Source organism: Ursus maritimus, unplaced genomic scaffold (assembly GCF_017311325.1).
Source record: "Ursus maritimus isolate PB19 unplaced genomic scaffold, ASM1731132v1 scaffold_24, whole genome shotgun sequence".
Classification (NCBI taxonomy): Eukaryota; Metazoa; Chordata; class Mammalia; order Carnivora; family Ursidae; genus Ursus; species Ursus maritimus.
The window spans coordinates 45,283,860-45,309,613 of record NW_024424897.1 but is presented as its reverse complement, the minus strand read 5'-3'; the positions used below and the strand labels follow the sequence as shown (position 1 = coordinate 45,309,613).

Genomic DNA, 25,754 nt, shown 5'->3' with positions numbered 1-25,754 from the left:
CGCACGTCTGATGACGCAACTCATCCACCGGAAGTCCTAGGTGAACTCAGAAAACCGCCGCTGGCGGAATTCGAGCTGCATGGGAGCGCACAAACCTAGCACACACCCCGCGCATCTGCCAGCTCCCCGGCACGACTGTGGGCGGTGAGCCCCACGCAGCGGCATCGGTGCTCCCGCGGTCCGGCCGACCGCAGGGAACTCTCCTTCCCCCTCTTCACGAGAACCCACAGCGGCTGCTTCCACAATCTAACCTCACATCTGTGACGAAGTAAAGAGCTCTATTTATTGTAGTATTTATTTCCTAATCATTTAACGTGTGTAAAACTGTGCTACCATTTTCTTTAACCTTTTTATTTGCATGTGTCACTGACCACGTTTTCGAGTGTTGTGTCCCCAGCCCTACCTCCCGTGAGCCTTGTGCTCGCAGCTCTGCTTGGCGGTGTGGCGCTCAGGAGCCAGGACGTCACGTTGAACTGAGTGCGTCAGTAGAACACCTGGCTGCTGCTAGGATCACAGTAACGATTATTATTGAACCCCTTGAATAACACTTGCCACTTTTTTCAAAGTTCTTCCCCAATTATGAATTGACTTTATCCTCATGCTTTGTTTGTGGATTATTTTTCTAATTATACATGAAGGAAAATGCAAACCCAGACATGTAACTTGCCCGAGATCACACTACCAAGTCCCAGCCAGAAAAGGCCTGTTCCTTGACTTCAAATTTCTTAAGAAAAAAAAAAAATGCAGATATTACTTGTAAAACCTACATCCAAACATCGTAAAGCGAAAGGTACATAAGAGCATGGCCATCTGGGAGTCAACGGTGGATGGGAGAGAGGGCATTTCGTCATAAAAGAATCCTGGAAGAGGTGACTCAGGAATGTGGAAAGAGTGGGTGGAAGGAAGAAATCAGTGGATAGCAGGGCTCTCCAAGTCAAGACGCCGCCACAGGGACCAAACAAACAACAGGAACGAGAGGAATGCTCCAAGGACGTGTAAAGGGTAGAGAAGGGTGGGGACTGCGGTGACTCAAGTCTCACCACAGGGGTAGCCTCTGGGGAGCGCTGACCAATTTGTGCCACCCCTACGGAGTGGATCCAACATCTGATTTTTTAAGAGAAGCAAAAAATTCAGATTTTATATGACATTTCTAGGTTGGGTTGTTTTTTCATTTTAATTGTGGTCTCAACATCAACCGTTTTCTAAACATCGGCAACTAATTCAAGTATTCTAAAACACTCTTCAGGCCAAATCACATCTCTGCAGATACAGCTGGTAGGCTGCCAGTATTCAACCTCTGATGAGAGATGCCACTCAGGGCTTGGCGCCCCACGCAAAGAAGTCTGAACGATGATGGACACAAAATATGTTATTTATTGTCAATTTCTGCAAAGACACATTTAAGCAACAAAATATACATTTGTCGACCTTTTAGAATTTGTTTTATACATTAACAAATACAATGTGCTACCATAGCAATAAATTAAATGTACATTATTTACATTACATAGGCAGTCGGGGTCTACGAATCAGCTCCTCAAGAAGAGGAAAGAAAGGAGAGTCATCATCACATGGGTCATCATTTCCAAGCTACACTTCTTAGGTTCTATCACACAAAGGAATCTCTTCACACTAGAACACCAGCCCTCCCCGGGCTGGAGTGTGGAAGGGTAACGCCCACGACGGGGGGAGAGCTGGCACACATGCTAAGGAGCGGGAAGGAGGGACTGACCATTCCAAGTGGAAATATTACAAAACCAAAGATGATGGCATCTAAATTCCAGTCTTCCAGCCAAACACCCTCTCCCCAGGGCTGGTAAGGCCCAGGACAGAGCCATTGCCCCAACAGCCTCTCACTAGGCAGGGCTCTGCTGTCCTTGGCCCTAGTGGGGGTGGTCTCCTTCCTCCCAAAGGGGCAGATGGCCCAGCTGAAAGGAGGGAGATGTGGGGTTGGGGGCGGGGAGCAAGGGGCTTGTAGTAAAACAGACAGCAGAGCTTATAGAATGCTCTTTGGCAGCCTTGGCAAACTCCACTAACCCACTGTCACCTTGGAGAAAGGGAGATGCTTGGGGAGAAGCCGTGGGTCCTTGCCAGCCACCTACTTGACCCCTGGCCGTTCCCGCACAACAACCTGTCTCTGTTGACTCAGAATCAAATAAGGAAGGTAGTGTTTGCATTGGCACCTCAACCAGTTGGGGTGAGAAAGTGACTCTGGCTCCCATCCTACCTGGGCACAGGAGCCTACGCTTTTATTAAACACCTTGGTTTAAGGATCAGGGAGAACAGAATAGAGTTTTCTTTTACCACTTTTCTTCTGAATTTAAGAAGGGGAAACTGAGGGCTAGCTAACTGCACTCTGCCCTGGCCTCCACCCCCATTACAGACCAGAGCTGAGGAACTGAGGTTACCAGGAATGGTCCACTAAAATCTCTCTCCTTTCTCATTTTCTTCACTCAAGCCACATCCAAAACCCCAGGGCCCTCACTGGAAAACTGAGCGCATCTCCCTCCTGATGAAAAGAAGAGACTGAGGTCCACCTTGACCGCCGACAGCTCCCAACCAGTGCCCAGGCATTAGCTAACTGGCTCGTCCTAAACTCAGGGCCCCAGCACGTGCAGCCACCTGTTCAACCGACCACATAGGTGGTGCCGGAGAACGGGCCCCTGGCTGTGGGTTCCAATCCCAGCTTTGCCACTCGTTGGCTGTGCGACCTCCAGCAAGTCACTTCCCCTCACTGGGGCTGAGGTTTCTCAGCTGGATGAGGATATGGATGGATTAGATGTCAAAAGGGGCCCGGAAGGCCTGGACCGTGAGATGATGCCAACAAGGCTGAACCACAGAATGTTTTTCACTCATTTTCATTCATTCATCATTTTCCATTCATTAGAAACTCGAGCTCAGATCTTCCACCTCAAGCTCGTTCTGCATCTGTTGTTACATATCAACGGAGCAGAGGCATACGCGTGCCCTGCACAGCCTGACCGGTATAGTTTCTTCCCAGAGGCAGAGACGTGTCCAGGAAACACTTCTCCTGTGTCCAGATCACAAGCGGAGTGCCTCAAATACCAGCACGAGCACCATCAGGAGGAATCTGGTCACAGGGACCAAGGAAACTTGAGCAAATCTTTGAGCCCCAAAACTGGGCGCAGCAATAAAAGGAAACTTTGGCCCAGAGTGGACGCAAGAAAATATGGAGGAAGCAGCCTTCAAGAACCCAAGCTGCCTGCCCCATGGTCCAGAGGGGTGAGATGAGACTGCCCACTCCCTGTCCTCCTCCTCCCCCTCAGCTCTAGGACCTCGGGGGCTGGTCACGTCTACTCTAGAAGCCACAGATGGGCTGGGCTTTCTAGAGAAGGTAAGACAGGACCCAGAGAGAGGGACGTTTCAGACCCTGCCCAGTGTACCCCCAGTAGCAAACAGAAGGTAGAGACCACTTCTCAGGTCTGTTTTGTAGGGAAATGCCTGTGCCTCCCAGTTTCCCTGGACACACCCAGCCATCCTGGCCCCTGGCTCAGAGCCCTCCCAGGAGGTGGGGGGTGCAGAAGGAGCAGCCGGAGCAGCGGATAGAGGCAGGTGTGACGTTCCCAAGGAGGACAGGGCGGGGACAACCTGGACCCCCAGACCCCAACACAGCAGAGCACAGCCACCGAGCTGCTGTAAAGACCAGCTACCCGAGAAGCAAGTCAGAACCTGGAGTTGTTGCTGTGGGTCGTTGTTGTTGTTGTTTTAAATGCACTTTGGCCTTTCAAGTTCCTCCAGAAAGCCAGCCAACAGAACGCCGCCGGAATCCTCAGACCTCATTCCAGCAGTGGGTGCTGCTACGGTGATTTTTAATAAAACCTAAACAAACGTTTGTTGACCTTCTCACTGGAAGAAATTTTACCGGACTCGTCTTTTAAGTAAACACATTTCCCAAATAGCGTGAGGGGAGAGGTCCACCCAGCCTGCAAATAGGATCCCACAATGTCCACAGGAGTGAGAGACAAAGGATCAAGGTTTTGCTCTAACGGCAAAAGCAATGGGGAAACTGTCACATCAGTCAAAAACAAGAACAACATAGACTTGGGATTGCTTTGACTTCGGAATAGGCCCAGATCCCGACGCAAATAAAACATTTGGTAGAAAACCTTGTCATCTGCTCACTGAAGCAGGAGCCCAGCGGGAGACGCCGGGGCTATCCCGTGTCCCAGGGGCCCTCCGCGCCCCTGAAGCGGCAGCATCCCCAGGGCTCTGCAGACTCTGTGTGTTACTCGGAGGACACCCCGCCTTAACCTCCACCAGGGCCAGGCTGCAGAAGCGACTTCTCGCGCGGCCGACGGGGCTGGGAGAGATGCAGGGGAAGGGGGGCCGCTCCTGAGAGCGAGCTGACTCTGGCCAGGCGGGCGGGCGGCAGGCAGCCTCTGAACTGCATCCAGCTGGGGCCCAGGTCGTAAAAACCCTGCCAGCGTGACCGCTGCCTACAGACCCGCGGTGGAAGGGAACCGGGGGACCACGCACCAACAAGGCCAAAGGGCACAGCTGCTGGAAAGAGCCCCCAAGGTAGCCCTGGGCCCCCCACAGATGCCAGGAGCAGAAATCACAGAGGGACGTCGCTCCTTCCTCACGCCTACCTTCTACGTCCACACATCAACCGAGGCGGACAGGTCACCCCCCACCTCGCCTCCCCGGCTCTGACCTGAGCGGTGGGCTGAAGCAGCTCTTCCACGAGCCTCCACACAGCGGGGCCCTGATCCCAGCGCCACCCGCGCCACACGGTTCTCCTCAGCCAAGGCCCCAGAGCGTAGCTCGCTAGCTTGCCCTTCCAGAATTCCTTCCAGCTCCGGGCAGCCCACGCCTCCTGGGGGAAAACAGCTGCCCCGAGGGGACAGACTGGCCCGGGCTTCTCCCACAGCCACAACGACGCAGAGCCACGTCCACACGCGCAGCACACACTGGCCGCAGGGACGGAGGCAGCGCTGCGCCCGAGGTCAGCAGACGGGCGAGAAAGCAGCTGCCAGCACAGAAGCGCAGTTGTGGGAGCGACACTGCTGATTCGAGCGCGACATCCTGGAGGACGGCTACGGATCTGGGTTCCTCCACCACCACTAAATGGCTTCACTGTGCCTGCCACGTCCAGGCACAGCGCTGCCCCTCCCCATGCGGCATCGTGCTGGCGGCCTCCGCACCCCACCTCACCACTCTCTGCCTCTCCAGTCTCTGACCGAGACCCCAGGGCCCAGATCCCCCTTGCCCAACTCTTTCCTCTGTGCACAAAACAAGATGACAAATGGGCCAGACACACATCACATGGGCGGTCAGGAGCAGGGGGAGCCTAGAGGAATGAGGCCTTGTCCAGAGAAGGAGAGTGCTTGCAGGGTGTCTTGGCAACGGGACAGGCAGGACGGTGGCCAGCTCGGGACACAGAGACAGACAGCTGTTCTGGTGGGCAGGTGGCCGGTGGGGCAGCAGGACTGTGACGGTCAGAGTAGTGGATGGCACCCCCAAACTGTTGGAATAGGAGCCTTCTCCGAGACAGAATCGGGGCTTCCCTGGAAGAGAGAAGGAGGGAGAGGATGACCAAACACCGCGTAAGGAAGGGAAGGAGAACGTGTGCCCGTGGCTACAGCCCGCTGAACGGGCTTGGGACGGGAGGGCCAAAGACAAGGGTGCCAGACGCCAGGCAGCACGAGCAGTTGGGCACAAACACAGGGGTGAGGGTGAGTGTCAGAATTCCCACTGTCTCTTCTGCTTGTTCACATATCAGGTTTATAGACAGTGGGCGGAGCTCTGGCCCCCGCTCGGTTCCAGCTGTGCCTTGTACCCCGCCACCACAGAGCCACCGCAGAGCCCCACGCCGGGAGAGGGTTGGGAACTCAAATGGGTCTCTAGTAACTTTACCAGCAGGAGGTCAGGCCTTGGTGGTGGCAAACTGGACCCAGGCCCTGCTCTGCTGAAAACCACACACTCCCTCAGCTGAGAAGCCCTCCCTCGGGTCATCCCACACAATGTTGAGGGGGCTGGGGCATCTCTGAGCAGGCAGGGAGGACACATTTCAGCCCAGAGCCCTGGCCGAAGACAAAAGGAGGGAAAGGCTACCAAGAACAGGGAGACAAGGGGACAAACTGAGGAATCCCCTGTCGGAGGGAAGAAGGTCAGCTCTGGGCTACTGCCCCCTGCCTGCTGGAACCGGGCCCCTCCCAGGGCAGGGAGACCAATTCAGTGAGTCTGGCCCAATCGCATCAGGCACCCTTCCTGCCTGCACCCGAGGCCGTCTGCAGCCTTCTTCCATCCAGACCCCGGCCCCATCACAGAGGCTGCAGGAAGAGGTGAGCGGCCCTCCCCAGCTCAGGACCCCTCTGGCCACTAGTACCCTGATCTTAAAGTGGACACACCTGCCCTCGTGGCCACAGCAGGATAAACACTGGACCCACCTTTGACAAGCGAAGGACTCCTCTTTCACATTAGTGACCCTGTTTCAAGAAAAACCCATACAAGAGTTGTAAATAACTAGACGACATAAGCCCCACCGACCGTGGCTTCTGTGCGCTCAGCTCTCAGCTCTCTGGTGAGCGAAGGAAGGGACGTGAGGCCCCAGGAGCCAAGAGTCCCCAGCTCACACCTGTGTGTGTCCAAGGGTGTGACTCTAACACAGGAGGAGGGCAAGGTGTCCGGCACCCCAGGCCGATGTCTGCACCGTGCAGGGACTGCAGCGTCACCCCCAGGTCTGACCAGAGCTCTCCTTCTCCCAGTGGGCTGTGTGAGGCACCCCCTTCCTCCAGCCCCCAGCAAGGACAGCTGGCTTTGGGAGGGGGTTGGAATGTGGAATGCAGGAGGTTCCCCCATTAACCCTCACGACCCTAATCCTTACCGCACTAGAGCTGGCATGGCTGAGCTTATCAAAGCGGAATTTCAGGTTTGACCTCGGAGAGTTTCTGCTTTTGGCATCTAGGAAAAAGAAGAGTCCATGAAAAGCGGGCAGAGCTGAAGAGGTCACGAGGGCTGTGTGTGGAGTGCGGGGGACCTCCCCCGCCCCGGGCACTCCAGCTGACCCGCAGCAATTTGTCAGAGCTAACTCTCAAATCTTTAGGAATTTTTAGAAATGTGGGCTGGTTGGTAAACCCAGGCATTTTTTTTAAAATTAAATTATAAAAGTTTACAATTCAATAAATCATATTCATCAAAGATAATAAATACTCAAAAGTCCTCACTCCCTAATTCTTTCACTGCCTTTTAACATCATCTGCTCTCGTCGGTTACGTATGTCCATGGCGTCCGTCTGGCGCGTCCGCCCCACTCCACAGCGCAGCGCACTGGGAGCCGGGGCTCAGCCGGGGCCAAGTCATGGCCAAGCACGCACACCACGGAAACCAGCGGATGCTACAAAATCAGGCCTCGACTTACTGTTTCATTGTCTAGGCTTCAACTCATGCAGAAAATGTCAAAAAATACAGATGAAATTTGAAAATGTGTTGTGTCCGTAGCCATGACGTTATAGGCCTGCCACACACCCTGGAGTCCGTTCTCAGAGGACCGGTCTCACCTGAGAACCAGTATGTGATTCAGCAAAGCTGCTTATGTCTCTGACAAAATATCAATCATCAGTCGTGTCAGAACTACACCTGTTGGTCATCTGCAACTTTCAGTCGCCAACAAATACAAAGGTTAGACAAATACCAATCAGAGTGCTTGGTAAGTTCAACTGGCAATATGGGATTTAGAATGAAGAATTCTAATGCATCATTATTTCTATCAAGAAAGTTTACAGTAAACGAGTGTGTGCACACACGCGCCTGTGTGCGGCGGGGGAGCCGGGCGTGGAACACCACCAGCACACCACTGGCAGGGGGGCTGCTCGGCTTTCTGGCTCTCCTCCGGCCAAGGGCGTCTACAGGTCAGTACACTCCACCCACAGGCTGCTGGCTTCTTCTGATGCTTCAGAGCAGGGGTGCCAGCCAGCAGCGTGAGGAGCTCTCAGTCGGACCTGCCAATCCCCTCTCGGGGCCCCGGGTGCCCCGGTGTGACATGACCAATGGTGGGGGCATCAGAGACTACAAAAGACTGGACGTCAGGCCCTCCCAGGGGACCCCCCTCCGCTTGGCCCCGTCTCTCCCCAGATGCAGCCAAGCAGCTTAGAACAGGTTCGCAAAGGTCTGCAAACTGACCCTGGTCCTGCAGGCTCCCAGCATGGCCTCCGTGAGGCTGGCAGCAGGAGGCAGCCGGGGTTCAGTACTGCGCGGGGAAAGGGCTGCAGAGAAGCCCGGCGTGTGCGGTAGGAAGCACGGGGTGGAGTCCCCAGGCCCGTTCGAGGTCCCCTTCTGCCCCGGGCGACCTTCAGCTAGTGGCAGACCCTCTCGAAAGCTCCTCTTACTCAGAGAACCTTATTTGCTTTGGTATTTATTTAATACCAAGTAGGAGCCAGGCTTGGTTACAGATTCTTTCACTCATTCCATCAATATTTAATGAAGCCTTATTTTTTAAAAATCAGGGTATTTATATTAGAGCAAAGAGTCTGGGCCTTTGGGGGTTTTACAGATGGGGAGACTGAGGCTCAGAGAGGTGAGCCTGTCCTTGCCACAGCCAGGATTGGAACCCAGCTCTGCAGCAGCCCAGCACAGGGGCTGAGTGAAAGGAAGCACGTGAACTCGTGCTCTCGGTGTTTCTGTCATCCGACTAGAGTTTCTCGGCCTCAGGCTAGTGACATTTCAGGCCAGATAATCCTGGGGCGGGGGGCGCGCTCCATACTTTGTCAGATGTTTAGCAGCATCAAGTGCCAGCAGCACAGCCCCCTCCCACAATCATGAAAACCAGAAACGTCTCCGGTTATTGTCAAATGTGCCCTGGGGAGCAGTGTGCCCCTAGTCGAGTACCACTAACTGCACTATTGCTTTATTTCTGTTATTTAATCTAACAAACATTCAGGTTAACGGTCCTAAGTCTCTGACAAGTATAAGTTCATCTAATCTTCACACAATCAACCACATGAGGTAGGAACTATTCCCCTCCCTCCATCCTTTGCTTGGGGAAACTGAGGCACAGAAAGGCTCAGTAACCTGCCCGATGTCGCTTCACTAGCAAGTGGCAGATCAAGGATTTGGACCCAAGCTCCACAGTCCTGCACTTGCCCCCACACGAAGCTGCCCTCCTCGAGAGCCAGACACCGAGGCTCTGATTGCTGGGCGACGGGACCCTGCCGTACCTACCGTGCACGTCCCCTCCCCAGAGCTGCCCTCATACTCTGCCTGACCGCAGGGATCCCAGAACGCCCAAAGGCCCAGACTCTGCTCTCCCTGTACCCCCACCACGGAGCAGAAGATTTTACCTCCTTGACATCTCTCGAATCTACATCCTTCTCTCATTGCTCCAGATGCCCCTGATCCACAGCCCAGCCACCCACTGCCCACTACGACCCCTCACTGATCTCCCTCCCTGCATCCATTCCCACAAATCCTGTCTACTCAGCCAGCTGCGGCCACCTAGACCAGACAGCGTTTCTCTACGTAAGACCCTCCAATGGCTTCTCTCGCCAGCAGGACAATACTCAACTTGCCAGTTCTCCATGGTGGCCCCAGCCCAGTGCCAGTGCCGTCTCCTCTCATACCTGTCCCCTCTGCGAACTGCAGCCCAAGAAACCACATGTGGTTCCCTCCACCTGCAAGACTCGCCCTCCTTTGTACCCTTGCACTTGTCACGGCCATCACTGCGCCATAGGCGGCCGGCGTTGGCGATGGGGTGTGGCAAAAGAGCCCCCGCTTTCAAATCCCAACTCCTCTACCAAATCCCTGAACTTCCGGAGCCTCAGTTTCCCCATGAGTAAGGAGATGAGAAGAACACAGGCATCTTAAGGCTGATGAACAGAGGAAGTGAGCTAGCAGAGCTCAAGGGCCTAACACTTTGGGGCTGGAGCGGAAACCGCTTGGTTCAGTGTGGCTGGGGCTCACGCCCACGATCATGGTCACGACACAACCCCTGCCCCTCCAGCCACAAGGCGCACACCCCCAGACCCCACTGACCTGTAGGACTCCGGCTCATGATGATGGGGGTGGCAGCTGCCCCCAGGCTGGGGCTTTCGCTGCTCGGGGACGGGCTGTAGACAAACACCTCCTGCTTGAAGGGTGAGGTCGTGGACGGCTGGCTGCTCTGGGGAGAGAGGCCGGGTGAGTGAGGCCAGCTTCATCCTCAGTGGCCCCACAGGGTGGCCCATGCCACAGCAGGCCTGACACAGTCACTGCCTCCCACTCTCCACGTGGACCTGCCCTGTCTTTCTGCTGCCCCCAGAAGTGCCCCTGACCCTCTCCTCTCCTGCCAGGAACCCCATGGCAGGGATCCCATTAGGTCTGGCCTCTGGCCCTCTGCTGCTGTTCCTGTGTCACTCCTAGGGAGTGGAGACAGCTGACTGGCCCACCTCTTTCTTGTTTCCATACTTCCCCTTTTCCTGGTAGAGCCTGGATGAGGCTCTTCCCACGCAGCTAGTTTAATGCACACAGCGGGTGTCTGGCTGGGCCCAGGGCGCCCCTCCCTGCTCCCCAGGGTTGGATGGAGCCACACCTACCCCACTGTCACACTCCTCCATGGCCTCGCCCTCCCCCGCCGTGCTGCTGAAGCTGCTGGTGCTGGAGGAGGAGCGGGAGATGTTGGCTCGGCCATTCTCCTTCAACTTTATGAAGGGCCTGTCGGAACAGGAGTGGGGCAGGCCTGGTCACGCACCGAGACCCTCCCCCAGGCAGGGCAGGCCTGGCAGAGACTGAGCTTGCCCACCAGTGACTCCCCATGCCCCCTGCCTGCTGGCTTTTGTGTTCCACAGAGTCCTCAAGGCAAAAATGCTGGCTCTCAGCAGAAAGTGTATTCCATGTATTCCAAGGCTCCAAGTGGCTACAGCCAGCCCTGCCCCCACCCTCGCTCTCTTACTTCTCCTTGTTGGGGCAAATTTCTGGAGAGCTGGGATTGGATGAGGCCTCAGACTTTATCTCTTGAGATGAGTGTGCACCATCCGGGGTCTTGGGGTTGCTGGATGCACTGTCACTAAGGAAACAGGAATAAAGAGGGGTGAGGCCATGGGGCCAGCCCCTAAACCCCCATCCCACCCCCAGGCATGAGACAGGCCCAACCAGCTCTCAGCACCACACAGCCTGTGGGGTCCCAGCACCCCTGCCAGAGCACAGCTACCAGGACCGCCATCCCCCGAGGCCACCTCAAGCCACAGCGGACAACAGAGTTTTCTGCTCCATTGGGGCTACTCTAGGCTCCTAGGCAAGTCAAGAGCAATCAAGCAAGAGTCCTGGCTTGATGCCCCCAAGCCCAAGTCCACTCCCCACCTACGCTGGCTGTCCCACCTGGCAGGGCTCTAAGTCAACAGCAGGCAGGTCTATGACACCCACTCCCACAGCAGGGAAATAACCCAACGCACATGGACTCTGTGGCAGTGCTGGCTGGGTCACTGTGCCTAACGCCCTTCACACAGGCCATTGTATGAGCTCCCTGGATCCGTGTGACAAGGTGGCAGGGAAGGGCATCTTGGTAAACGGGCTACTCTTGGCCAAGGGCCCAAGGGCTTCCTTCTCCTGGAGTTTAACAAAAACCATGTATTGATGCCCACAATTTGTCCTGTGCCCCCTACTGGGGACAAGATGGCCTTGTCCTCAATGCAATTTTTATAGCAGCTTTACTGAGATACGATTCATGCACAATTCACCCACTTAAAGTGTATAATTCAATGGTTTTTAGCATATTCACAGAGTTGTACAACCATCACACTACATAATTTTAGAACATTTTAGACCCCCTTAAAGGAACTCCAGACCCACTCATAACCATCGTCTGTCCTCCCCTCCCCTAGCACCTGGCGACCACGAATCGACTTTCCGTCTCTCTAGATTTGCCCATTCTGGACAGTTCAGACAGACGGAATCCCATGAGGTGCTGTGGTCTTTGGTCAACGGCTTCTTTCACTTAGCACGGTCTTTTCAAAGTTCGTCTCGGTTGTAGCATATATCAGTACCTTACTCTTTAAAAATCCCATTTTCCAGCTACACCACGTTTTACGTATCCCTTCACCGAGCGACAGACATCTGGATCATTTCTGGATCATTCCCACTTTGGGCTGCTATGAGTAACGCTGCCAGGAGCATCTGTGTGCTAGTTTTCTTGCCAACATATGCGTTCTTTCTCCTGGGCATCTAGCAGGAACGGAGCTGCTGGGTCACGAGGTAACTCCGTGTTTAACTCTGCAGAGCTGCCAGGCTGCTTCCCAGAGCCGGTGTGTTAGTTTACACTCCCACCAACAAAGCCTGAGGATCGGCACTTCTCCGTATCCTTGCCAACACTTGTTGTTATGTGTCTTTTTGATGACAGCCGTGCTACAGGGGTGAGTGCCTCAGTGCACTTTTAATGAGGCTGCTAATCGCCTCCTCACTGTCCCCCCGAGCAGGGGTTTGGGCCATGGTGGAGGGCTTCTCTGCACATCTGACACAGCAGACCCTCCCTCCTGGAATCCCTCCACTCCAGGCTTCTTGTCTTCCTTCCCTTTCTCCCGTTGCCCTGAAATACCGGTGTTCCCGAGGCATTCTACACACCTTGGGTGGTTGTATTCGTTGCTCCGTCTTTAAACACCACCTGTGCCCCAGTGACTCCCTTCTGCAGCCAAGGCCTCGCTGCTAGCTCAAGACCTGTCTTCTGACCACTCCGAATTCTGCACTTCTCTACTGGGTAGGCTGTAAGGACTCTCACAGGTACTGGTTCCAAACACAGATTTTCATCCCCCTCCATAAACCTGCCCTTCATCCTGCATGCCCAAGCTCAAGGGTTGGTGCCACCATCCAGGGCAGCAACCTGCAAGCCAACCTCAATGTCTCCCTTTCCCTCACAAGACTGTAAAAGCTTCTGGAAGGCAGGTTTGTGTCTTCTCTAGTTCTTGCCTGAGCACTGAGCCCAGCACATAGCAAGCAAGCACCGAAACGTTGCTTGCGGAGTTAAACAACAAACGGACTCACCATTATAGGATCAGAGAGACAAGAACAGACTAAGTATGATGCAATATGAAAGCTGCTTTTAACAAAAGAGAAAACATTCTAGAAGCCCTAAGGGAAAGTTCAATGAACTGTCTGGCCAAATCAGGGAAGGCTTCCATAAGAGCGAACGTTTGAGTGAGCACTGGAAAAGGAGGTAAAGAAAGAAAAGAATCCAAGCAACGTTTCTAGTTTGGGTCCAAATGTGACACGGATAATTCTGAGAAGTCCTGAACAGAGACTGGCCAAATCTGCTTCAGTGGACAGAGCGGAGGGAGTGACCGGGATGTGCAGGTGCCTACAGTGCGGACCAAGGTTAGAAGGAAGCCATCGCCCGAAGCTGCGGGAAGCCCTCCCCAAGGTTGGGCATCTGGTGGCTGCAGCGGAGGAAGGACCCACACACCCCACCCTGGACTGTTACCATCGTGTCCGGCCGTCGCCTTGGCCTTCAGAGCCTGTGTGCAGACGGGGGAAGAGCCCCGAGCGCCGCTTGATGGGGCTCCGCGACTGGTTCTTTGCCGCCGCCGCCACCGCCACCGGGGGCTGCCAATGAAACCACCAACATGAGTGCTCACAGCCCACCCCAGACCCCAGTCTCCTTCCCCTCACCCTCCTTTCTGGTCTACAAATAGCTCCTGCAACCCCAACTAGTCTAGAGGAGGTCCCAGAAAATAGCAAGACAGCTGGGAAGGCCAGGATCTACGTCACAGGAGCTGAGACTCCAGCCACTTGCAGCCTGCTTTCCTGTGTTCTTAAGCCAAACCTTTGGCCCCATGTAATCGTCACCAAAGACCAGAATTCCTGGAGGAACAGGGGCCAGGGCCACCATAAAGAGAGCCCAGCATATTGAGAAGGTCAGGACGGTTAAGGGGGTCACAGACCGAGAACCACACAGCTGAGGGAGCCCTGGGAGTGACCTGGTCCAGCCTCTCACTTTACCGATGAGTTCGCTAAGGTCATATAGCGAACTGCTGGCAGGACAGGGACGAAAACCCAGGGCTCTGACTCTCCATCCACTTCTCACAAATAATTGGGTCCAAGCTGGGTGTCTCAGGAACAAGACAGAACGAGAGCAGCAGACCCAGGTCCACAGGCCGAGGGAACCCACCAAGAATGTGGTTCTGTTTCAGCCACATGCAGTGGGGATGAGCACAAGACTGAGGAAGGAGAGACCACAGGTGGTCTTCAGAGCCCACCAGGCCTGTAACACAGGCCCCAGCTTCTGCCATGTGTGTGCTGTGCAACCTTGGGTGAGAAGCCAAACTCTCTGGGCCCCAGTCTCCTCACCCACAGAATGGGGATAACTGTCCCGCCCTGCTCCTTTCACAGACCTTCTGGGTGGAACAAGATAACAGCTATGAACATATTTGGTAAAGTCAATGAATTACATAAGACCACTTATGATACTAATCCTGAGTATCAAGGTGGGTGTATTCTATTTGAAAAAGAAAAGAAAACCCTAGTCTATATGAATCCAAAGTCACTTTGTTTTTTAAATGGACCAACTATGTGGTTCCTTCACCTGGCCAATTGCTGGTGCAAGCAGACCAGGCCCAAACCCACAGCCACGCTAGGCTCTTCCTTGGGAACTGCACACAGTGACCAACGGCAAAGACCTTGGGTCAGCGAGACGTGCATTCAAATCCCAGCTCTTCAGCTCAGCTAAGTGACCTGGGGCAGGTTACTAAACCTCTCTGGGCCTCTGTTCCTCAAATCTGAAATGGAGAATACATCAGTTCCTACCTCAAACAGCTGTCAGAGGGATCAGATGAGAGAATGTGAACTACTTCGCTCAGTCCCTAGTGCACAGCAAGCCGGGGGTGGTTCCCGTGATTGTTAAGAACAAAGCGAGGACGCCCCTCCTGGGTCCCAAGCCCCCTGGGCAGAGAAATGTGCCCCAGAACCAATCTGCAGTGTGGGCCCCGAGGAGGAGGCCCAGTTGTCAAGGGAACTCAGAGAACAGATAACGGGCAGGTGTCTCGTCTGGGCCAGCCCCAGCTGGGCCTGGGACTGAGGCTCCATTTCACAGGCGGGGGTCACCCCCAAACAGCCTCAATCTCCCCAGTCCCTGCTCTGGACTCCTGGACCAAGCCTGGGCACACAGACCCTCCTTTACAGGCCTGGGGGGGCCCTCCCCAGGAACTGTGAGCTGCCCCAGGGCCTGCAGCACTCACCGAGAAGGTAGTCTTGGTGACCTCCATGCTGTTGTGCGAGATGCCCCCACTGAGGCTGCCAGGGATGCCTCCGCTGTGCTGCTTCTTCTGGCTGCTCACCATGGTCTCCATGGAGTGGCTACGCACACGGATGGCCCTCTGTGGGGAGAAGTGACAGGGACCTGATCACTGGAGCCCACCAGATGCCCCTGTCCTCCTGGTGCGGTCTGCAGACACAGCCCTCGGCTTGTGCACACTCCGGCACACGGGGCTCTGTGCCCACTTAGGGCCACGAAAGAGCAAAGGGCACATGGGCAAACAGTGACGTGTCCAGGAGGGGACACCCAAGAAGATCAGGGGCTTGTCAGTGTGCATGGGTAGGAACAGCTCAAATCAAGACTGCTGAGCCTACAGCAGGGACGGGCCTGGGAGGTGACGACTGCTGCCCCAGGCCACTCTGCAGGTCTCTGCTGCTCTGGAAACAGACCCGAGGGCAGTGGCCACAGTGAGGAGCATTAGTTAACACACAGGGAGCACTCCCACAGGCCCTGCACCTTTTAGTGTTCCCCTAATTTTGGGAAAAGATCTGGTTTCCCTCGCTGACTGGATGCTCGTTAGAGGCAGAGGTCAGGTCTGAGCTTCTCCGACCCACAACGTCCCCGGGCCCAGCACGGGGACAGACACACGGGCAGCACGCAGAAAGACAAGCAGCCACATCGACTGCTGACGTATGATCACCGGGCTCTCTGCGAAGAGCTCGAGATGTATTCTCACCACCAGCCCACGGTGTGGATATCCGCCACCCCATGTCCCAGCTAAGGCTCAGAGCAGCTAAGTGACCTGACCAGGGGCCCCCAGCTAACAGGAGGTAGAGCAGAGCGCTGACACATGCAAAGATACACAGACGGAGATGTGAGTTGCTCGTGTGAAAGTGCCATCCCCACCATATTCCTCAGTGGCAGAGCCACCGTCTCGTCTGATTTCCCCTCTTCCTCCATGGAACTAGGGAGTAAATCATGATCAGTCTACGGTGGTCGCCAAACCTCTCCCCGGCCAGTGGGGCCTGACGGGATGCCTGCTGGGAGCTGTGGGGAAAGGTCTCCTCAAGGACTGCCAAAGGAGAGGCGACCTTCTGCACCCAGACTGCAGTAGCCACCCTGGCACGTGAGCGCTTGAGCCCGCGGGACGAAGGCGACAAGAGGGGACGGCAGAGGGGAGAGGGGAAAGAATCTGGATGCCGAGGACCACACTGAGCCACGAGTACCCGGAGCCTCCTTGTTAAGTGGGCTCGTGGATTTTCCTTACTGTGGGAGCCGGCTGAGGTTCTCAGAAACGTAGCTTCAGAAAACAGATGCAAAAGGACAAAGGTATGGGTGCAGGAAGCCAGTTCAGGAAGGAGGGCCATTGGCAAACATGGCCGCCCGGAGACTCGCTACTTTTGGAAATGAGGCATGGAGCCCACCAGCCTCCTACCCCTGCTGTCATCTAGCCTCCTCTGTGTGAGTCACAGACACCGCTTGAGGGACATCGGCTCTCTCCCTTTCTAAACCACAGAAGAGAATCGCTAGCAACAGTTTCCAGCCAGTACATTCTATTCATTCCATCACCCACAGACAACATTAAGTCACACACCCTTCAGAAAACTGAGAGCAGGAACGGTCACCACACTGAGGCGTCCCTGGATAAACAGCAAGGATCCTTAAGTGAGTCCAGGGCTCCGTAAATCTCAGCGTCACGACATTCTGCCGCGCCCTCGTGGGTGCCAACACCACCAACAGTGACGTGTCAGTTAGTCGTGTATGTTCTGATGCATTCCTCACGGTCTTTCCAAGAAAGACTTGATGCGGTGTGACAGGCTCTGGTCTACTGAGCTTCATACACCCGAACTTGCCGAATCCCTACACGCCGAGATGCAGCCAGGACAGGCACTGATAGAAAAGGTCCCAAAAGGCAAACAGATGATCGCCCAAGGTCACACTGCAGGTCGGAGGTGGGGCTAGAACCCAAACCCAGGCCCCTGGGCTCCAGACGGAAGGGTCCCTGGTATCCCAAAAACGGGTCCAGATTGAACCCAGAATTAAACTGGTTGATGGAGTAAGGATAATTAGAAATCAAGGGCTCCCAGCCTCTCCTCAAAAAAAGTCTCCAAGGCTGATGTCAGGGAAGATATTTTCTCCTCACATGCCCTTGGTGCTGCTGTCTGAGTCAGCAAGAGAAGTCTGAGGAGACAATGGGCTGGCAGGGAACTCCGGGGACGTGCAGGGTGGCCATCTGCTGCTTGAAGCTAACAGAAAGAGGGCTGAATCCTGGTCTTCCCAACACCGTGTACGAACCTCTCTGGCACACGGCATCAATGTCTATACAACATGGCGGTGGTGCTGCATGAGGATGCCAGGGGACCGTGCGTGCCAAACAGCTGGTGTAAAACCCACTCGCCGGGGGCCCGCTCTCCTCCCCCGCTCTGAGGGATGGAGCTGAAGGACGCCATGGTTGCCTCAGAACCTTAACATAAACCCTGACTGGGACAAAAGCACCCAGGGTTATGGTCTAAAGTATTTTACATTTCAATCTGACGTTGAGTTGGAAACACTAGCCTTCTCAAACTGGGCAGAAGAGTCAGGGAAAGGGTGAAGAAGAGAAAGGACAGGCTCCTCTCTGCTTGCACCTTCCCAGGGACGGGCTGCTCCCTGTGTGCAAAACTGCCTGTTCCTGTGCTGGATTGCCTGACCTCGGGGAAGGTGTTCTGTGAACCGAGCTGAAGTATGACCGGTTCCAGACCTTGGAGTCTCAGGCCAGTCTACTCCGTATTTCACCCAACTGTCCTGAGTCCACTGTCCTCTCGGCTAACCACCTCTGGTTCCAGTGTCCCTCCTCAGCCCTGACGGTTCCCCAGCCCTCAGCTCACCCCGGGGCTTACCTTTGTACAGGCTCTCCTTTGGAGGAGGAGGGGCAAGAAAAAAGAGATGGTGTCACTTTCTCTTTATCAGCTTATGTCACTTCATGTCAGCAGGGGTTTGAGCTACCAGTTAGCATTACGCAGGGAACAAGTCCCTTCTGGGCCAACCACAAGCCTTGCTTCCTATGGGTTTGTGCTTCCTTATGCTTCCAAATGGGTTTTGGGAGTTGTTTCAATTCCACAAAACCAGGCAAGCAACAGAGGGAGGGGTGCTTGGGGAGGAAACGCCAGCCGCTTGCCTCCTGACATCAGTCCTAATCAGGAAGGACCCCGAGGGTTGGAGCAGGGTCTTCTGTACCCCCCTGCAGGGCAAATAAAGGATGGAGGTGGACAGGAGAGGGAAATATCCGTCCACATCTCCACAGACCAGAGCTCCAATCTGTGAGCTACCCAGGCTGCCCCTGCTTGCAGGTACTTTGCCTCGGACACTGCAGCCTGGTGCTCCTCTCCTGCCGCTGGGGGTCAGAGCACGCCAGCGCATTAACTGCCACCACCTCCCAAAGTTCTGGGAGAAATGCACCTGCAGTGGTCTCTGCTTGCCATGGTCCCCATTCGGCCACTGGGCATTTTCCTCCCTGGTCCTCCACTCCCCCTTCTGCGTGATGATGTTAATGGAGGGTCGGGCTAGCTCTGTTTCTCGGAATGTGGCTCACACGTGCTTTGCGTATAGATCACACAGCTACATCACAGAGCATTACTTTTTCTTTTCATTACAGACCAATAAAAATTTCATCAACAGCTGGCGGTGGTGGAGAATGGCATTTTGAGAACAATGGTCTAGAGATCAATACTTTTCAAAGGTGAATAATGTTCAGCGCTTTTATAAAGAAAAATATTCCTGCAAGACCAAGAATACATCCACAGACACCACCCCCCCACAACAGTGGTCCCGTGGACGGCATTTGCAAGATACCTACTTATTCCACAGAAATGTCTTTTAATTGAGTTTCACTGCAAAAGTTTAGCCTCTATAATTGGAAATATGTATATTTTTAGATTTATCATCTAAGTGAAAATGCAAAATTTTTAAGTGTTGGTAGAACTGGCAGATTCCTGAGACTATCTGTAAGCACTCAATTTGAGAAGCAGGTTTGGACATCCATAAACCAACTGTTCCATTTCTCATGGAAGAAAAGCTTAAATTACAGCCAGTGGAATCGAGGTAAGAAGGGAGAACTATCCAGGCAGCACAATCTAGGACAGCGATGGGCCTGCTTCCTGGGAGAGGGAGGAATCATCCCAAGAGTCCAGGGGATGCATGGTTGAGACTGCTTTTAGCCTGGGAATTCTCAACTGTTTCCACATGAGATGAGATCTCTGACCAGAAGGAGAAAGAACACAACACTTTTCTTTCTGGAATCATTTCACACACTTCTTTCAAGAGGGATCCCACGGAGGTGCGGGTGAGGAACTCCATGAGGAATGCCAATAATTCTGACACCACGGCAGCACCCTGGGAGCGCAGGAAGAATTACCAAAATGAGAGATGGTTTCCTGAGCTAAATCAGACTGTAGGCCTGGCCACAGGCAGAGCCTGGGCATCAGAAACCCCCGGGGCCCCTGGGCTCCGTGCTGCCATGCCTGGCTTGCCCCCAGTTTCGGCCGCCACAGCCTGGGAGACGAGACGGTAATGGTAGAAGGGACAGGGCAAAAGAGCCCGTGTTCCCGACTCGGGGAAGCTCATCCTCATGACCAGAGCTCTGAAGGCTTACTCTGTGTGACCGCGCATGCCAGCCCCTCCCTCACCCCCCAAACGCTACCTCAGGGACAGGCGTGGAAGCAGAAGGCACAAGCAGACCTGTCTTCAGCCCACAGGTGGAAGGATTAAGGGCTGAAAAGGAAAAGGCCCTGGACTATTGGATCAAAGACGAGTAACGATAAATCTTGAAGCCTCTCCTCTCTTAGAAACCCCTCAGTCAGAGCCACTGGAGTCCAGGCAGATCTGCAGCTTCTCCTCCAGAGACAGGGGGACCGGACAAAAGGCTTCAGGCACCCCTCCTTTAAGACCCAGAGCTTGAGTGTAACTGCTGGGCCGTTTTCTGCACGCACCGTGGGCAGTGTCCATAGCCCACAAGCTTTTCCAGGTTACAAAGACACTTGAAACTTGAAAAAGACAATGGTGAACTTCCAAATACAGAAAGGAACTTGCAAAACTGAAAGTCACACACGCTTCTTTAAAATCTGCAAACTATCGCGTTACGTGAGCTGGTCCCCTGCAGCTGGAGCCATAGGTCAACTACAGTTACTGTGCCATGTGGGCGCATCGTGATATGCTTGCTATGGGGGCAGGGCTGTAGCCGACACAGGGGCTCCTGTTTACTGGGCCTCACCCCCACCCCACCCCCCAGGTCACTGGGCTAGCCCACCTGCCTCCCTCTTTCCTCCCCTGCCCCTCCTCTCCCTCACGCCCCTTTCCTCTTGATCTCCACTTTCTCCTATTTCGCCCTGGCTGCCGCTGTCCATGAGGCCTGAAACAGATGCCCCGGGAATGATCCACCAGCCTGGACAAGCAGCTCAGCTCCCACCCTCCTACCCCCACCCCCTGAGGCATCTCAGCAGCTGCCCCAACGAGGGCCAGCAGAGCTGTGCCCTGCTCTCTGCGGGCCAGCCGGGCAGCCAGGGACAGACCCCAGGCTTGTCCAGGCAGGGCGAGAGCAGGTGGAATCTTACTGGAGCCGGCAGGATCACGGGGAACAGAGGCTCTGCAATCCACACACGCAGATTCAAATCACTTTGTCTCTCTGAGCCTTCATTTCCTCACATGTAAGATGACAGGCATAACTCATAAAATTGGGAATAAATTCTGATCCCCATCAGAGCAGCCTTTCTCACAGGGCACAGAGGGCGCCATGAGGCCTTACGTGGGACGGTGCATGTCGAGTGTCCACCCGACCCGACAACACGACACTCTCACTGACCACCTGCTGTATTCCAGGCAACGCGCACTTTCCCAGGCACCAGGTATCACTTCGGTGAACACCTCCGGCCACTCCAGAGGTCCGATTTATCATCCCCGTGTTGTTGAGGAGAACACCGTAGCTCAGAGACGTTAAAGCCCACGGCCTGGATCACACTGAGCTGGGATTCTAACACAGGCAGGGCTAGCCCTGGCCCCACACGTGCTGTCCCTTCACCAATCATTCTGCAACGGGCAGTCCGGCAGAACGCTAACCGAAGACCAGAAAACGAGCTCATTTCTCTACCTCCAAGTAGGTGTAAGGTTTTGAGTCGTCCTGCCACCTCCCTCGGCCTATCCCCTCATGTGCGAGTGAGAATGACGAGATCTGCCATGCTGACTGCACGGGGGAACAGCCAGGGTCGAGCTGGGTGCTGGGCATCCGCGCTGCGTGGACCACAGAGCACTCAGGAAGCACGTGACGATACAGCTCCTGTACCTCACGCCGGCTCAGGGCTGTCCGAGCTACTTGAATACTTCCAGGAACAGGGTGCTCACGGCCTCCTTTTGCAGCTCGTTATGGTTAGAAAGTTCTTCCTTTTGCAAAGTCCACAGGGAGTTACTTGCCTGTACCTCCATCCCACTGGCCCTGGCCAGGTCCTCCAATGCCCTGCCAGTTGGAAAAACTGACTGCAATACCACACCCTGGCTGCTAAAGACCCCAGGGGCTGTGTCCTGACGCAGAAGGAGGCATTGAAGGCAATAATGTTCTTGGTTTGTACTGGCTCCTCTCCTGCCGTCAACTCTCTCCCTGTCCCTGCTTCTCAGACTCCTGGGCCAGGAGGAGATGATCGGCATCGAGGAAGGGTGTAGAAGACGCCAAGACACTGTTGGCTGCTCTGACCGCTCACACTTCCTGATGCCCCCGCTCTCTGCCAACACTGCGATGCTGACACTCGGGCTCTGGGGTCAGGACCCCATGGACCTTGGACTTCTTCCCTTATACGTTCCCCCATCGCCCCCCACCATGCACCATGCCAGCCACTCTCGTGCCCTTACCTTGAAAGACTCCAGGAATCCCCCATGGCCCCCATTCTCAAACTTGTCCTCTTCCGGGCCCAGTCCCAGCATAGCCTGCGTGTGGGTGTGAAGCTCATCATGGAGGTTGTCCAGCAGGGCGGCCCTCGTCCGGTCCTAAAAGAAAAGAGGGTGGGGATTATGGAGCTGGCACAGAGGACAGAATGTGCCCTCTCCCTGGGGGCTCCCGACACCTATCCACCAGCACCCCAGTGCCAGTGTGGACCTGCGGCCTGGCCGGGCTCCATGCTCACAAATACCGCAGTGGCCACTACAGCTCTGTAGCCGGCCTCTGCTCTCTTCCCCTGCTCCTTCTTCTTGGGCCATCCCACGGCTCTACCCTGCTGACTCCCAGCTCAGAGCTCTGCCTCGAGCTCCACAGCCAGGTCCCCGGCTGCCCACATTGCTCTTCTCCATCCGGACGCTGGGCCAGGGCCACGCCTACGACCTCCAGGGGCCCCATTCACACACACCTGCAGCAGCCCACAGCAGCCCTGCAGGCACCTCCAGAGCAGATCCTCACAGACCTCATCTCCCAAAGGCCCCCAAATCAGTGAAGAGCCCAGGCCAAAGGCCCAAGAGCCACCCCACAATTCCACTTCGCCCCACGCTATACACAGGAGTCCATAAACTCTTCCCAACCCTGACCCCAAACCATTTCTTCCTGTGGCCGGTGTAAGCAAGCTGTCCTCATCTGTCCTGGACTCCTGTAAGAGCTTCCAGCCTGCCGCCCTTGCTGCCCTCCTCCCTAGCGCCCTGCCCTCATCACCGCCAGAGTAGTCTAACATACAAAGCAAACCATCACTCTCCTAAGTACTTCATTAGCCCCTCATCACCTCCGGAGTTCAAAGCCCTTCCTGACCTGACCCAAACAACACCCCCAGCTGAGTCTCTACCCCCACATGAGTCCTTCTCTCAGGCCCCTCAAACCCTCTGGGGCACCCTCAAAAGTCACGCTCTGATCTGCCTGGCCTTTGCTTATGCTGTTTCCCATGCCCGGAATAACTCTCCCCAATCTTTCCTCCTGGCAAAAGGCTCGTCAGATATCCAGATTCAGCAGCTCAAGGGCCACCTCCTCCAAGAAGCCCTCTCTGAACACATCCCAGTTCTTCACAGGCAGAAGCAGTCACAGCCCCTGTGCTGGCCCCCATCATGGCTGAGTGCCATAACCCTTCTCTTAAGCAATGGCCCCTTCCCACCAGCCTAAACACAGAAAGGCAGAAACTGTGCCTCACTTACCCCTGTATCACAGGGAACAGAACAGAGCCTGGCACATAGCAGGTGCTCAATAAATGACTGGTGAATGGTTGGCTAGACCTAGAGTTTGGGTGGAGTTTCCACAAGAAGAAAGAGCTCCTATATCCACACAGGGCTGAAGGCTTAGAGGGAAGGGCAAAGACGGTTCTCCTCACCTTGAGCAGCCCCCAAGAACAGACCCCCAGGAGAGGCTGCCTAACAAGCAGCCAGGAAGGCAGGAGGAAGACTTCCAGAAACAGCGCTCTCACCTCCAGCTTCGCAAACTTGTCTGACTTGCAGCAAGCGTTCTCTGCGTTGGCGAGCTTGGTGAGCAGAAACTCCCTGAACTCCGGGCCCTGGAACAGACAAGCAGCTCTGGGACCTCCTTTCAGCCACAATCAACAGGTACGCAGAATGCGGGTTCTGGGGAGAGCCCCTAAAGTGTCCCCTCCTGACATGTGGTCATTTTCTAGCCCAGACCAGGACCACCTGCTAAGATGCCAACTGGTAGAAACCAGTTGTCCTGGTCCCGGGAAATCAACATCCCCCACACCGTTTCCACGACTGGAGGCGATTCTTGTCTGAGGCTTCTCGGACTGAGGCGTAAGTATTAAAACCCTTCTCGCAGAAAGGCAACCCCAGAGTCAAACGCCCTGATAAGAGGAGCTGTACTAGGCCAGACTGGTGGCACGAGGAGAGGTGGGAGAGACCCCAAGTGAGGAGATTCTCCCAAGCCTGCCAAAAGTGCCTCTGGCTGATTGAGCCCCACTCCAGCCAGTGCCGCTCAGAGACTGAAACCTGGAGTCTTGGATAAGAGAAGAGTGGAGAGGGGAAGTTCTTACCTTCTGGAAAACAGGAGGGCTAGGCAGAGGTGGGCCAAAGGCGGGCACATCTTCCCGTGCAGTGACTGAGACCTGAAACAGAGTCTTGGTGTGGGCCAGGAGGGAAGAGATCCAAGCTGAGGATGAAAATGCACCCCGAGTCCTGGCCCCAGGGACGCCCACTGCTCATGGCACATCTCCTCCCCTCCCCAGAACTCGAGCACAACGCTCCCGTGACCCATCAGCAGCAGGGCCAAGTGGCTGTTGCTAGAAGTGGGGCCAGACTGCACAAAGCCATCCGCATGCTCTCATCTGCATTCCTGGAGGCCGGCAACAAGTTTGGCAAGATGACTGGACAGGACTGAGGAGTCGCCTGAGACCCGACTTCTGTGCAGCACAAGTGCCCAGGAGGCCCTATCTTGTTACCTCGTCTGCCTGGGTAGTAATCCCATGGAGAAGGCAAAGTGAGAACTGTTGACCCTGTTTTACTGATGAGGAAACAGATGCCCAGAGACTGGAGCCATCTCCCCACAAGCACACAGCCGCTCAGCCACAGAGATGCCCAGAAAAGCCAGACCTCCCGACCCTGCTGTGGGATTCATTTCCCACAACGCTGACTCCCGAGCCTGGCCATACATCAGAAGCACTTCAAGTGTTTACAGAATAAATACCGATGGCATGGGCTCCACCCAAACCTACTGAGTCACAAGCTCTGGGGTGGAGCCAGGAATCTGCAACTGCTACATGCTCCTCGGAGCTTCTGGGCGGTTGGTGGGCTAGTGTTCGGGAGCCCCAGCCCCACGCACAGGGGCAGACGGCCTAGGTGAGGACTGAACAGCGTGCTGGGGCCCGCGCTGGGAACTGTGGGTGGGGGGACATCCGGGTGCTCGGCACAGGGTGCCCCGGGCTCTGGGTGTGGTGCACACTTCTGGCCAGCCTGGGCGGGCATGAACTATGGGAGGGAGAGCACCCAGGGGCTCTGCGTGGGGGGCTCCCAGGCTCAGGACAGGCCCCGCACGTCCCGCTGCTCTCCCTGTGTGAGGTGCCCTAGCTTCACCTGTTCTCGGCCCACGAGGCCACAGGCCTCTCTGGAGACTCTGCCCTCTCCCTCTCCCAGACGGCCACTGACGTGAGCCTGGCCCTGGCGCGCCGCCAGCCTCCCTGGCCTGTGAAGTAGGGCAGATGCAGACAGTCTGCCAGACCGGGCGAGCAGGCAGCTCGAAGCCAGGCCAAGGGAAGGCCCTGCCAGGGTCTGGAAGGAAACAGTGGGAGAGAGCTGGTCAGTACGCCTTTCTCTCCCCAAGCTCAAGGCTGTCTGCATGCCCGGAATTAGGAAATGATGTCTGTTCAGCGGACATGATTTCTGGCTGGTTCCAGCTGCCAAACACAGTCCCCCACCACCACCCACTACACACAGGAATCTGGGCAGCGGTGGTGGGAAGGCACTTGGGAGGAGGCCAGAGGTCAGGCCTCTGTCCTCCTGCCACCCCACTCCCCCCGCCACCCCACACCGGCTTGCACTAGAGTGGTCTGCTGACCAGGTAAGGAGCTTCAGACGTGCCCTTCAAAAGGCCAGGTCTCCCAGCCAGACAAGCCCACTACAGCAGCCGTGTCAGAAAAGCAGAGGACAGGATC

General features: G+C 55.4%; 1 protein-coding gene across 1 annotated transcript in view; it reads right to left on the bottom strand.

The window, feature by feature from the left end:
* Nucleotides 1-1,356: 1,356 nt before the first annotated feature.
* The window catches only part of RAP1GAP2 (RAP1 GTPase activating protein 2), a 179,191-nt gene continuing 154,793 nt past the window's right edge, over nt 1,357-25,754 (bottom strand). Inside the window, exons 15-25 of the mRNA XM_008695268.2 lie at nt 24,141-24,212; nt 23,568-23,654; nt 22,045-22,179; nt 15,155-15,292; nt 13,402-13,523; nt 10,885-10,998; nt 10,529-10,646; nt 9,990-10,116; nt 6,848-6,924; nt 6,411-6,449; nt 1,357-5,528 (exon numbers count right to left, since the gene is read on the bottom strand). Of these exons, the coding sequence (XP_008693490.2) occupies nt 6,441-6,449; nt 6,848-6,924; nt 9,990-10,116; nt 10,529-10,646; nt 10,885-10,998; nt 13,402-13,523; nt 15,155-15,292; nt 22,045-22,179; nt 23,568-23,654; nt 24,141-24,212 (999 nt within the window). The 3' untranslated portion in view covers nt 1,357-5,528; nt 6,411-6,440. The remainder of the gene's footprint in view (nt 5,529-6,410; nt 6,450-6,847; nt 6,925-9,989; nt 10,117-10,528; nt 10,647-10,884; nt 10,999-13,401; nt 13,524-15,154; nt 15,293-22,044; nt 22,180-23,567; nt 23,655-24,140; nt 24,213-25,754) is intronic.